Source organism: Onychomys torridus, chromosome 8, assembly GCF_903995425.1.
Source record: "Onychomys torridus chromosome 8, mOncTor1.1, whole genome shotgun sequence".
NCBI lineage: Eukaryota > Metazoa > Chordata > Mammalia > Rodentia > Cricetidae > Onychomys > Onychomys torridus.
The window spans coordinates 78,570,531-78,584,957 of NC_050450.1; the positions used below are offsets into that span (position 1 = coordinate 78,570,531).

The following is a 14,427-nucleotide window of genomic DNA, read 5'->3' on the forward strand; positions in this document are numbered from 1 at the left end:
AAGTGTCTTCAATGCCCATCCTCCTCTCTGAAGTAAAATGGTGCAGCCAGGAGCAGACGTGTCTCACTGTCTAGAAAGTCTAAATTTTAAAAATATTTTAAATGGAGAGCTCAACAGCATTGGCCAAGTTCAACAGCGTAAAAGGGAACCATTTCAACAAAGCAATGCTGGAACTCCGTCTCTTATCATGGTTTTCAACTGAGTGATTTCTGCTGGGCAATTCTGTTGTCACAGTCAAGGAGGAAGTACTACTGGTATTTAGAAGGTAAACCAGGGATGTAGCTGAACATTCTAGGATGCTCAAGGCAGTTCCTCCTAATAAATTGTCTGGCCTGCAAATAGTGTCAATGTGGAGAAACCTTCCACCATCTGACAGGAGATTGTGAGGATGGAAAACGTCTTTCTCCTTTCACACTTACGAAAATGGACAAGGACCAGAAATTTAATAAGAAGCTCCAAGTAATATACCTCCTTGCCAGAGACATCACCTTATTTGAGCTCTGTTTCCAAAATTCTGTGGGTATGTTGGAGGTCTTGCCAAAGAATGGATCTCCACAGCAGGGGAATACCCAGCATTGTTTGGAAAGCAGCTAGTTTATAACCTCCTCTCCTCTGTCTAATGTAATTATTTTTAGTAATGTTGCAACTTGTAAAAAGTAATAATATTGGCTAGAGAGCCATAATTTGGTTCTACTGACTGCCTTATTTAAAAAAAATCACGGTAGTAAAATAAAAATAATAAATTGGAAAAAAAAGTAATTGTAGTAACGTTTTTAATTTTTCATTAATTTTTATTTGTTTGTTGTTTTTAAGATAGTATCTCCCTGTGTAGCAGAGGCTAGTTGGAACTCATCATGATCCCCTGCTTCAGACTGTCATGGAGCAGAGATTATAAGTCTATTCTACCAAATCTTTCTTATTAGTGTATTTTGTATGTATACAGTGTATGTATATGTGTGTTAATATGTGTGTATATGTGTGGTGCACATCCATGTACATGTGTGTAGAGGTTAAAGGCCCACCTCCAATACCATTCTTCAGAATTCATCCATCTTGATTTCTGAGACAGCCTCTCCCTGGTACCTGGGGCTTGATGATCAGGCTGGTTGGCCATTGAGCCCCAGGGAACCTCCTGTCTGCTTTCCCCGTGCTGAGATTACAAATATGTGCCTCCACACTTGGTTTCATGTGGGTCCTGGGGAGGAACTCGGGTCCTAATGCTTTTGTGGCATATACATTACTGACTCCGTTTTCTCCCCAGACTCTCATTAGTATATTTTTAAAGGGAAAAACTCACACTTGAGTATTGGCCTATTTCAAGATAGTTTTTATGGTAGCTTTTATGTTTGTTTATGCCTTACCATGGGTGTATTTTTTGACTGACTGACTGTCAAAATTGCACTTTTTAGCATATTCAGTTAAAAGCTTTTTTCACATCAAGCTTTTGTTGTGTGTGCACAATTGGAGAATGCTCAACAATCTAATTTCTAAGATTTTCTCTCACATAACGCAACAGGTTTACAAATAGGAATTTTCCAAAAAGAATTTGAATATTCATGTGTGCCCAAGATCAGCAGTGATTCATTAAAAAAAAAAATCCCATTTCCCGATAGATTCTCCCAAATTACAACACTCCCAATGTCTTTGTTTTCCTCCGGGGTCTAGTCTACCAGTGTTCCAAGTTTCTACAACTAAAATTTTCCACTAAAATACCTTCAGCAGAAATTTCACAATTCTGATTGTATTTGGTAAATGTTTAGATAAGTTTATCCTGAGAAAAGATAAAATGGTCAGATAATAAAGAATATTAACATCTTCTCATTTCAGATCACTTCAAGCTAGGCATGGTGGCACACTCCTGTAATGTAATGTGGCACTTGCAATGTGGACACAGGAATATGAAGGATTCTAATGGAATTTTCCCAAGTCCCTGCCCTGAGAAGATTCCTCCCAGAGTCCTGGGGAAGATACTACATCCAGCATGGGGATATCTGAGGGAAAAAAATCTACGTACACCATGTTCTTTGTCTATCTGCTTTATTCCTCTATGACAAAATTCTATCTATACAGCTTCAGTTCCATCCTGAGCCTCAGTTCCTCTCCATATCTACTTTTCTGTCCTCTCATAGACCTAGTAATAACTAAGCCCTTATGTTTTTGATCTCATCTTCGTCCCCTGTTCCTTTGTCTTCCATCTTTCCTTCCTCTTCTCCTCTCCTGATCTGATTCACCTACAATCTACAAGAAACTTTTCCTTGCTCCTCACTCCTCAGCCTGAGTCATTCTGCCTTACCATCTGCAGAAACTCTCCGTGTTCTGTCGTTCCTGGCCCTGTGGCTCTCTGCCTGCCTCTGGAATTCTGCTCCAGTCCTTACTGCTCCTGGTTATGCAAAAAGTACTGTTGTCCTCAGTCAATCTCTCTGCAATGCCACTAGGCCTGAAGAAAGGGAATGGTCTGAGCTCTATTTGCACAAGACACAAAGCTATGCATCTACAGTCTGCCTGTCATCTCCTAGGCTCTGCAGAGGAGTGTTACTTAGTGGATCAGCATCTGAGACGCTTACACAGTTTGCCAATATAGTCTAGTAGTATATGGGCCCACAAGAATTTCATAGCAGAAGACAGCTGAAATATTAAAAACTGAATAATACCAAATATTCCATGATAGAGGGCTTACACTAGAAAAAATGCCTTGAAATTTCTAAGTATAACTTTAATACATAGCTGAATCTCTATAATATATTCTTTCAGCCCGCAAGAGGGTTCAGTGTCATCCTGAGCTACATAACTAGTTAAGAGCCAGTCTGGGATGCTTGAAGTCCTATTTCAACAAGACAGAATGAAACAAAAATCATTTCTTAACAATAATCTTCTTACTACCCATACCTGGGGCTTACCCATCCTACCACCAGCCTTTGGTGTGCACCTATTGAGGGTGATCCCCTAAGAAGGTGTTTCATTAGGATTGGGTTATACATGGCAAGCAGACTTCAATAAATAATGGTGCTCCAAGGTTAGATTCTTTTCTAACTTTGTTGTGTTTCATGTGTGTGTGTGTGTGTGTGTGTGTGTGTGTGTTTGTGTGTGTGTGCATGTTCATGTGTACACATGTGTACAAACATATATGTGTGCATGGATTTAGAGATCAGAGGCCAACTTCATTTGTTGTTTCTTAAGTGTAATCCACTTTGGAATTTTTGTTTTGTTGGTCTAGGACTTGTTAGGTAAGCTAGGCTGTCTGGCCAACTGGGGTTGCAAGTGTACAACACCACACCCAGCTTTTTCAATTTCTGTTTATTATTTATTTTATTTACCTTTTTAGTACATTCTGGGGGATCAAAATCAGGTCCTAGTTCTTGCAAGACAAATATTTTACTGACTAAACCATCCTCCCAATCCTTCATTGTATTTCTCACTTAATCTTCATCAAAAACCAAGGAGGGTTTTGTTGTGTGTTTCCTTAAAAAAACAAACAAACAAACAAAAAACAAAAACAAAAAAAACTTTGCAAATCAAATCTGTGAAAACAGAAAAACAGAAACACATTTTAAAAAGGCTCACACAATGAAGTAGTTAGGGTTAGATTTAATCACAGTCTCAGGCATCAAGTCTCCATCCTCAGAGATGCTGGCATCTTTTAGGCCTGTACTATACTATGGACCAATGTACTTAATCCACATCATAGGCAATTAGTCATCACAAGAGAAGGCACCCTTTAGTGAAAATGGGTAAAATTCTAAGGAGGGAGCAACCACTGGCAACATGGGGAGACTAGAGAACATTTCAGAGAAAGTGATTTCAATTTATAAGGAAGAGTGGGCAGGATTTAGATATTTAGAGCAAATACTCTATCCTAGCAGAGAGTGGACAGAAGGGATGAAGGTCTTCCTGTGCTCATTTCTCCATCTGCAAAACAAGGATCAGGCCAGTTTCATACTTTGGGCCTAGTATGGGGAAATAGCCAAAGAAGAGAGAGTGCCACATTAAACACTGGGCTGGAAAGCAGGGGCTGCTGGAATACAATTGTGTCTAACAGTGTACAGCGTTCTGCAAGTCACCTTTCTTCTCAAGACCACAGACTTCTCATCCAGAGAGTGAAGGGATTTGATAAATGGAATCTAGAAAGTGCAACTTCTGATTCCAACATTATGTTGTGATGCTAGGAGGTCAGTATTTGAAGATGGGAAATTATATTGACGTTTTGGTGAATGGGTCTCAAAACCATGGCATGAATCTAAGGTCAATGTCAGAGGGCCAGGAGGTCTTGGCTGCCCTCTGGCCTTTCCTCTTGGCCATCCTCCGTCTGGAGACATGAATCTCATCCTGACTTTCCCACCTTATGTTCATGGGCAGTTATCCCCCTGTGTACAGTAGGGGAGAAGAGTGAAAGCCAGGGAGCAGAGAAGAAAGGGAAAGGGGAGATGAAAGACAGTATGATTGAGAGGGAGAAGGGCTCTCAGCACACAAATATCTCAGATCCAAGGCTCCTACCGGGAGCTGGGAGACCAAGGAACGGCTCATCTTCTTTCTGTACGCCCACCTGTCTCCTCTTTCAAACCGCATCCCCCTACTTCTCAGTGTCATCTTCATTCAAAAGAACGAAAAGCCTTTGGTCTTCTAAGAGTTCTTTCATGAGTTTCTTCTGTGTCTCCACTCCTGTCTGTAGCTGTGGGAGAAGGCGACCCGAAAGAAGGATCACAGGGTTCTACAGTGCTGCCCGGTTAAGAGGTAGGCAGCTGCAGACAGGGAGGGGCATTGCCAGGAAGCTTTGTCAAAGAACACCCATTTTAATGGCAAAGTTCTGAACAGAAAAACTGGGGAGAACTAGATTCCAGGTGAAGGAGGTTCATTTTGGAGAAGGCAGCCCTGTCTCAGAGGGAGTCAGCCCCAAACTGTCATCTCCTTTGCAAATCAGAGTCTTCCATTTCAGGGGTAGTGGGTGCAAAAGCACTGGGGTGCAGGCTAGGGACTCAACACACTGCTTCCAGAATTCATTTTCTTAAATTTACTTGAGATGATTTAGTTATGGCTGAGGACATTTGAGTGTATGTGCATAGGACTAAGAATGACATGTGACCCACCCCCGCCGCCACCCTGCCCTGCCCCACAGGATGCACCCCCTTAGGAATAAAGAGATGTCAGCTGGCCTTGTCACAGAGGGCTGTCCCACTTCTCAGACCTTTGGCTGAGGCTTGCCATCATGAAATCTGTTTCTTTGTTGTTTGGCCCTGAATACCTCCCAGGGTTCCTGAAAGGGCTGTGATGAAAACCAGGTGAGAGAATGTTGTTCACCTTACACAGTGATATTCAGACATGGCGGGATCTCATCACAGGGAAGGGAGCAGCCACCTCATAGAATGTTCATGGGAAGACCCACTTCCCCTTTCCTCTTGCCCCTTTCCAAGACTTGCGTTCCTGACAAAAAGTCAACTGATTTCCGGGGAATGAAACTGGATTGTATCTGTGCCTTGTGACTCACGCTAGAAGTCCACCCAGCCTACTTCCAAGGAAAACTGCACAGTATCTAATTGGCTGGTGACTGCAGGTTCAACTCTAGGGCACAGACATCCAGTTTTTTGTATCTGGGAACTCATTTTCAGGAGTGGTTTGGGGGTTCTTCCTAGAAGAGGCTTGGGGGCTGCACTCTGAGTGGAGAGGTTACAGAGCTGAAACAAAACTATGTTAGCCAAAAAAAGCACTCGGTTTGCTTGTGCATATACAAAATTGGGGTGCCTTTGGAAGAGAAAGCCTACAGTACTTACACTACTGCTTCATCTTGGGGGTGGAGGGTGATGACTGTTAGGAGACTGTCTCTGTTCCTTTTTGAGTTATTGTGATAAAATATTCAGACAATAGCAACTTAGGCAGGAAGAGTTTATTATTATCTCCAGGGTTTGGTCTGTCATAGGATAGTCACAGGAACTTGAAGCAGCTGGCCATGTTACATCCTCAGTCAAACATGGAGAGTGATGAATGCTTGCTCAGCTCATAGTCCAGCATCCCATGCCATGGAATGGTGCCACTATGGTGGTTGGGTGGGTCTTCCCGCCTCCATTAACCTAACTAAGGTACTCCCTCAAAGGTATGCCCAGAGACTCATCTCCCAGATAATTCTAGGTGTCATGAGGTTGACAGTTGACATTAACCATCCCAGGGGTGTATTACTTTTCTCACTGAGATGATCAGATAGATAGCAGATATAAAGAAGGTAGCAATTATTTTGCTTGATGGTTGCAGAGCATTTGGCCCGTGGTCACTTGGTCCTTGTGCTTGGCAAAACAATATGGCTGCAGATATGTGCAGCAGAGAGGGGAGTTCACCTCAGACAGGAAGGATGGGGTGGTGGAGGAAGGTGAGAGGGAAACAGCACCTCTAAGCATCCATCCCAGAGACTTACATCTTCCCTCTAGGTCCTAGCTCCCAGAGATTTTGAAACCTCCAAGCATAGCTTCAGCAGCTGGTGGCCACACATCAATCTGTGACAGATACAGGGATCATAACAGATATACAAATGAGGCCGGACCATTAATCCACTTCCCATCCTCTGATACATGTAAGAGAGAAACCTTGCATGTGAATCTAGCCTGAGGGAGAAAGTGGCTAAATGGACTCTTTGTTTCTTTACGCCCCTCCTGGTACTCATTTGATTTTCAAAGGCCGGATAGAGGACACTAATCCTGAGCCAGTAAATTCTAGAGGCTTCTTATCTATCATTTGGGATGTCCAAAGAAAAGGAGAGGGGACTGGACAGCAAGGGGGAGCAACTCATATTTGCTGGGTATTATGTATTTGACAAGTTATATATATGTGTGTGTGTGTGTGTGTGTGTGTGTGTGTGTGTGTGTGTGTGAATGTCTATGTATAAAATCTGGTGGTGTAATGTAAATGATATTAAAATAACATCAATACGCCAATTCAGAAATAGTAACTATAAAGTTACTAGCTGGGAAGAACTGGTTGTAAGGAATTGAACTCCTCGCAAATTAGTCTTTCAAAGGGTGGAGTTGGAGAGGGTAATTCTAGGGCTATTGATTTTAAGGGAATTTGAACAATGAGGCACTGGGAAGGTCAAGACCTGGGAAGTCTGAGGACGTTGGAGGAACACAAAGGCCTGTCTTTCACTACTGCACTGGTCTCTTTAGCACCTCTCCATCATTTCGAGGAGTACTTTGCAAACTTGAGTGATTATCTAACTGTCAAACTGGTGCACCTGGTGGAAGACAAAGTATTCCCAAGAAACACATGAGCACAAAGTTTAAAGGAGTTCCTGCCACCTGTATATATGTTTTCCTTTCCTGAAAACTGATCTGAGAGAGTACTTGAGGAAGCTCAACCTGGATGTTGCTCTTGTATGCTGTGTAGTAGACTTGGGATGCTTGTGTCTACACTGCACATGCACAGACTTTCCCCCTCTTTATCATTCCCTATAAATACATCCTCTTATATAACATTTACATTGTAGTAGATATAGGTACCACAGAGGTGAATTATAGCATCAGTTGGAGGGCATATAGATATAGATATAGATAGATAGATATAGATGTAGATATAGATATATAGGCTACATGCAAACACTGCACCATATTATATAAAGGACTTTCGTATCACAGATTTCAGTCACTGTCAAGGGTCCTTCAGATCTGGAAGGTCAACTATGCTTCATCATATGTGGCAATTAGCTGGGAGCAGCAAAAAAAATTCCAATTTCTGGGCCCCAACTCAAACTAGCTTCATAATTGCTTGGTCTGTGCCGCTATAATATGTCCCTGTGTGGTTTTGTTTACCCAACAAGAACACAGACCCAGACTAGCTTTTGTGATCTCCCTGTATATGGTACCTAGTCAGCAGATCAGTACTCATTTCTGTAGCTACTATGCTTATCACTTTTGAGAAGGTTTCGTTTTTATTTTTGTTTTTAAATTCTTATTTTATGTGTATGGGTAAGTTTTGCCTGTGTAAATGTCTGCACCCACAAAGGCCAGCAGAAGGTGTCAGATCTCCTGGAACTGGAGTTTAGGTGGTTGTGAGCTGCCATGTGGGTGTAGGAAATTGAACCTGGGTCCTCTGGAAAGCAGCCATAGCTCTTAAGCACTGAGCCAGCTCTCCATCTCCTTATGTAAGTTTCTTAACTTACCTACACCGTCATGTCCTCTTCTGGAACAATTGTTACTTCATTGGTTAGTTTGGAACTTACATCTTCCATGTGTATAGTGCAGTATTTGGTACATAAGTCATCCATAAATGATACTTTATTACTAATTATACAGTACAATTAATATCTCTGCAAATCTCTGCAAATGAACTATCAGTTATGTTGACTGAAACAATCAATTGCTAGTCGGCTGTTAAAAAAATACATGAAAAAAGGAAAAGAATCAGTTTATTAAACATTTAGAAGAACAAATAAAGTTTTGGACTTGACAGCATAAATACCACCTACGTGTCATGGTGTACAATTACACTAACCTCCAGCTAATTTGAACCTGTTTAACAGATGCCATCTTTGTGGTGTTGCCGGAAGGATACTAGCTAATTGTTACATCTGGTGAGGTGCTAAAAAATTTACAGATTTTATGTCTCCACTTATATATCCATACACAAACACACATTGCCTTGCGTACACTTTGGCAAAAATGCATTGGCTGTAGTTACTAAAACTTTAATCCATCAAGACCCATGTTTTTGTTCATTTGGTAATGACAGTGATTTTTACCAAACATCTGGAGTTGAATTTGGCTTCACCAGAGGGATGTCCTGAGGAGTCCTCAGCAGGAAACATGCACCTTCAGAGCCGGAGCGGAAGGTATCTACCACAGGGAAGGCATCACACCTCAGCTCAGTCACCTGCCAGGGGACAACCTCCAAGTTAAATCCTGGCCTATGGAGACAGGCCACATACAGTCCAGTTGGCCACTGCTTGCAGATCTCATATTTAACTCTGACAAAGTTTGAGTTTTTCTTCCAAGGAACAAGGACAAATAGATGAACTTGTAGAAACATCAACACCTAACTTGTATGTTGCCCAATGTCAATTGCTTCACCCTTGGGCAGGAGAGAAGTTGCCATCTATAACTTTGTCCCCCCACACTCCCCACAGCTCTCCCCAAAACAAGGCTATGGCCCCTTCAAAGGTATATTTAGAATTACTGTAAGTTCCCACAGTAAGCTAATGGGTTAGAAGGAACCTCTGGGTTCCCTAATCTAGTTCCCACTCAGCCCGTGACTGAATTCCATCCTGACTTTCTCAGACACGGGGTCCTTCTGCTTCAAGGGATGGTTCTTTAAAGTCCTGTATATTTACAGACAAAGGCCTAGCTCAGCCATACCTGATGTGGTTTGTGAATGTTCCAAGGTACCACTTCATCTAGAGTCAGAGACTTATTTATAGCCCTCCCATTCCTTCAAGGTAGCATGAGCAGAGAGACACACTGATTCATTTTTGTTTGTTTTTGCTTTTTACTTTCTTTGAAAATAGTTGAAAATGAGATGACATGACCTGGTAAAGAAGTGCTATACTGTTCATTTCAAATTATGTCTAGATGACATAGCATGCTACCGCTTGGATGCATTTTTAATGGCCAAATAATCATTGAAAGATGCCTAGGTTGAAATGGTGACTGTTGAAAACAGGACTTTCCTAATGGCCGTGATCTGCTGTAGTCATCTGACCCTGGGCCCTAGCTTCTTGGGACATTGAGCATCATTGTTCTAATGTCCCCAGACAGACAGAAGTCTGCCAGGGGAAGGAGGGGGTGATAATGACCTATATATAAGGCACCTGTGGAGACTCCAAAGTGGTGGTGTTTTGTTTTGTTTTGAATGAGGTAAGTTCCTAAAACCTTCCCTGGCATAGAAAAGAATAAGTTTTATTATGATCTTTTTATGTCTTCTGCAGAAAACATTTGTAATGTTCACTTGGTACAAACAATTCCAAGAAAGACCAGGTATGCTCTTCTGTCAGTTACCACTTAATAGTTCCATTTGAATCTGGATGGTCCACAGTACAACACTTCAACAATTCTCTACTTCAGTTTAAATATATTCATCTTTGCTGTAATGAATACTGTCATTGAACAGTTCTGCAATCAGCCTCTTTATCTTCAAAAAGACCAACTCTTTGTCATCTCATGGCTATTACTGAATTATCTCTTATTCATTTCTATGTAAGGCCGTCAAAGTATTTTTTTATTAGTAATTTACTTGAGAAATGTATTGCAAGTCTCATATTCTCTCATCTCCTACCATTGTCTGTGGCTTGGAACAAAATAGGTACCTGGGACTGAAATCCTAAATGTCTCATGTTCCAGAACTCTGACACTAGACAGAAGAGCAGCTGATGGAAAGAGAAGGGCATCACCAGATCTGCAGAGAATTCAGATACTGTGGAGGCAGGAAACTGGAAAACATCCATGGATGAAAGGGGATTTTAATCAAGCACAAAATGTGCCTCTGAAGCAGCAGCAGACTCTCTTGACATCATACAACTCAGTGAAACAAAAGAACAACCATCTTTAGAGTCAAAACATCTATCAAATCATAAGCCATACACATAGCACCGAGGTCAATCTTGCAGTGCATGAGATGCACAGGCACCGAGGTCAACCTTGTAGTGCATGAGATGCACAAGCACTGAGGTCAACCTTGCAGTGCATGAGATGCACAGGCTAAACAAGAACCAAAGCATTTGGGGCTCTGGCAACAACACTCCAATCCAGCAACTCAGAATTCTGAAGTGAACATTTTATGTGGCAGATGCTTTTCCTAAAAAACACTGTATCATCCAATAAATATTTGACTAAAACCCATTTTGTGCTTTTGGGTGACGTTAACTGACTTCCTTCTGAGACCTAATAAGAAACAAGAAAGCGCTGGAGCAGGATTCGTCACAGCAAACCTCAATATTGTCATAAAATTTTAATTTTAAGCAGAAAACATGCTGATGTGTCAGTAATAGGTTTAAAATATTAAAGACTTCAAAAACCCCCAAGCACTCCTCTGAACAGCATTGGTGAATATATATCTTTGCTATATAATTTTAAAACATGGAATAGTTTTCCTTTTTTTCTCTTTTCTATATATAATATATGTCTTCCAAAATACATTGTCAGTATTTATATCTGAAAAATACTGTACAAAAAAGAACTTCCTATAATTACTCTGTATAAACATTAAACAATTTAATAATCTCTCCTTTTGGTCTATAGTAAACATTTAAATTGATTGGATAAACCACAGTTTGTGACAACACCATCCCCTTCTGAGATACACCAGTGTCTTTTACATTCATTTTTTTTCAGAAGTCCACTTGATAGGCGCACATATGTTCAAAAGCAAACAGAGGGTAAGAAACACAGGCTCCAGAATCATTGATTTGTGAGGCATTCAAAAAGGACACCACAGGGGGAAGGGGGCTTTACAAAACATCAACCCTTTAACTTAATTAACTGATTTCTAAAAACAGCAAAATATCCTCCCCAAAATATATATTACAAAAAAAGTGGGTGAACTGAATCTTAAGTAATTCAATCATTTTGAATATCAAGAGGGACATGTTAACTAGAAAAGTGGGAGTGAGCTGGATGTGGGAGAAGGGAGGGAGCAAAACGAAGCACATCCATGGCAAAGGCTTCTCCAAGATGCATTATTATCATTATTATTATTATTTTGGCTTACATACTGATAACTCAACCCCTCATTCTTAGGCCTCCCATTGCCCTCTGCTTCCCTGTCCTGAGAATATTCTGGTCATGCGCAAATGCATTACTTTAATTTTGATTTTTTAAAAAGACAGTGAAATTCCTAGGTCGGGAAAATTTCCTACGTCCACTAGTAATACTCAGGCAGCATGCTCTAGCGTACACTAGGATTATTGCTTTAGGTAGAGACAGTGCAGAACACACTCTGTTCTATAATGGTACTTACTTATCTGGGGTTGGTAGAATTAAAAGGAAACTTAGTAGGTAGCAGTAAGTAAATATGGGATCTACTAAATCTAAACAGCACTTTAGATTTGAAGACAATTATCACCAAAACTGAAAGGAAAACGAGAAAGGGTAGATGAGGTGAGGGTGGGCAGGGAGGGGGGCAACCTATGAAGGAATTCAGCTGCAGCGTAGTGCTAGGGTATGTTGTGCACCTGTTTAGCATGGCAACTCCTGGTTGAAACAGAAACAAGAGCATATGTTCTAGATAACTGAGATCCACAGCTTTACCAGGGGTCCCACTTCCTGTAGCCACACAGCCCCTGGAAAAGTGAGTTTGCTGGAACACGAAGCAAGGTGGGAAGGGGCAGGAGCGGAGAAGGGAGGGGAGGAAACCCCACAGGAGTCTCCAGAGTCTAATAAAAACATGGCACCGTTCTTGTTTGGAACTAAAAGACAAGAGGACTATCTTTAAGTGGCAAATGTGAAGGAATACACACACATACACACACGCACACATGCACACCGCTGACCACACATGGGACCATAAGCACGTGTACACACACACACACATACACACAGTTGCACACCGAAGTATGAGTCAGTTTGCATTTATGCCTCTGGTAAAGTGCTGATGTCGGAAAGGTTGGTTTTGGGTGTGGTGCTACCAGACAGGAAACAAGCTGTCCATCTATTAAAAGCCAGCCCACAAGAATGCCATCCTACAGGGGCCCGTGCCTGGCCTCGTACTTGGCAAGTATGTTCTTGCATTTGCCCAGCTCCTTCCTTAAATCAGCCACCTCCTGGCGGAGGGCTGAGTTCTCCTTCTCCAGGAACGAGGCCCGGATTGCAATCTGGTTCTCCTTCAGCCGCCGGGCATCACGGGAGCGCTTGGCCGCCATATTGTTCTTTCTGCGCCTCGCCCAGTACTTGTCATCCTGCTCATTAGTTACAGAAGGAAAAAGAAACAAGGTATTAGGTTTCAGCCGCACATACTGGGTGTCAGCCAGGGGTGTGCTGGGACACCAGCCTGGGTTTCTTAATTCCTGTCTCCTTCCTTTACAGCTTCTACGTGGCTGAGGGCATGGTCTTGCCAGCCATGGCTTCCTTCCTAGAGAAAGGACCGACCTGTCACAACAGGCTTTGCCCAATGCAGTAGTGTGCCCAGTAAAGCAGAGCTCAGAGCTCAACTGAAAGCTGGAAGCTCACCACACACCCTAAATTCCATTCCAATTTTCTTCACTCTCTTGGTTGAAAGGTTTCTTTTTTTAAAACTTTTTTTTTTCTTCTGTGAATACACACGTAGGATTTTCTATAATTTGGGACCCTGTTCCTGGAAGGCAATATGGTGATATTTCTCAGTAGTATACATACATAATTTTTGTTTTTTAACTAACGAATTACCTCTCCCCACTTATGATCAGGTCTTACATAGCCCAGGCTAGTCTTGAACTCACTATGTAGCTAAGGGTGGCTTTGAACTCCTCAGCCGCCTACCATTGCCCCCTTAGCACCATCATGCTAAAAATCTCTAAAATCTATCTTAATGAATACACTGTTGATGTAGCAACTCCACCTCTATGATTTCATCTCACATTCTCCATGTATGCAGACACAGGTGCAATTGTTTATTATAGGATTGTTTGTAAAAGCTAAAAGTGATAATAACTAATCATCTATAGTAGAGTCGATAACTACATTATCATAGAGTCACACAAAGGGACACTTTACAGTTGTTAAAAATAAAGACCTGTTGTGGGGGTATACTGCACAGATGTGTGTGATACACTATGATGTGGGTAGAAATTACAGCAATGCTGGAGAATGCATGTTTATCACAGTTTGATTAAAACTATTCTTTACTATTAGTGGGAGGCCCAGGTGGCTTTATAGCGGCCAATATAGGTGCCTCTAATAAGAATGCCCAAACCAGTGAGGCAACAGACAAAAGGAAGATCTTTCATCCTTTTAGTTTATATATCCTAAGCTAACAGAATGTCACATAAGGGGCATGTACACTTTGGTAATTGAAAACAGAAATGAAAAACAAAAAGTATTAGCTTTCATTACTCAGTGAACTCCTACCAATGGCTAACATTTAAATAATGTATTCTAATTTCCTGTGTAACTGCTTATGGGGCTTCAATTACCCTATCTGGAATTCCCATATCTGCCTCCATCATTGCTCTCTCTACCGAGAGAAAGGAAATCTCCTAGGAGAACTGGGGGTGGGGGGGATCTTTTTGACCTTCTTAATCCATGGATGAGATGGTGCCAAGAGGAACTTTTTAACTCCTTTTGTATCAACAACTTGCTACAGCAAATACCTCTGTCTTAGCAAAGCTGATACTTTATGTCCCCTAGAATAAATGGATGAGGCCAATCCCTCCCCTCTCTCAGGATGCCAAGAGACAGCCAGTATGGGAAGAAGTCACTCAACAGAGGTGGGGCTCAAGGCTGCGAAAGAAGTCCAGGATGAGTGGTCTGCCCCTACACTTGTCCATTA

General features: G+C 41.7%; 1 protein-coding gene across 2 annotated transcripts in view; it reads right to left on the reverse strand.

Annotated features, from left to right (window-relative positions):
- Nucleotides 1–8,362: 8,362 nt before the first annotated feature.
- Hlf (HLF transcription factor, PAR bZIP family member) overlaps nucleotides 8,363–14,427 on the reverse strand; it is a 57,310-nt gene continuing 51,245 nt past the window's right edge. Inside the window, exon 4 of one of the 2 annotated variants that reach the window (XM_036195635.1) lies at nucleotides 8,363–12,862. In XM_036195635.1, the coding sequence (XP_036051528.1) occupies nucleotides 12,644–12,862 (219 nt within the window). In that variant the 3' untranslated portion in view covers nucleotides 8,363–12,643. The remainder of the gene's footprint in view (nucleotides 12,863–14,427) is intronic. The other variant, XM_036195637.1, reaches the window with a different exon arrangement.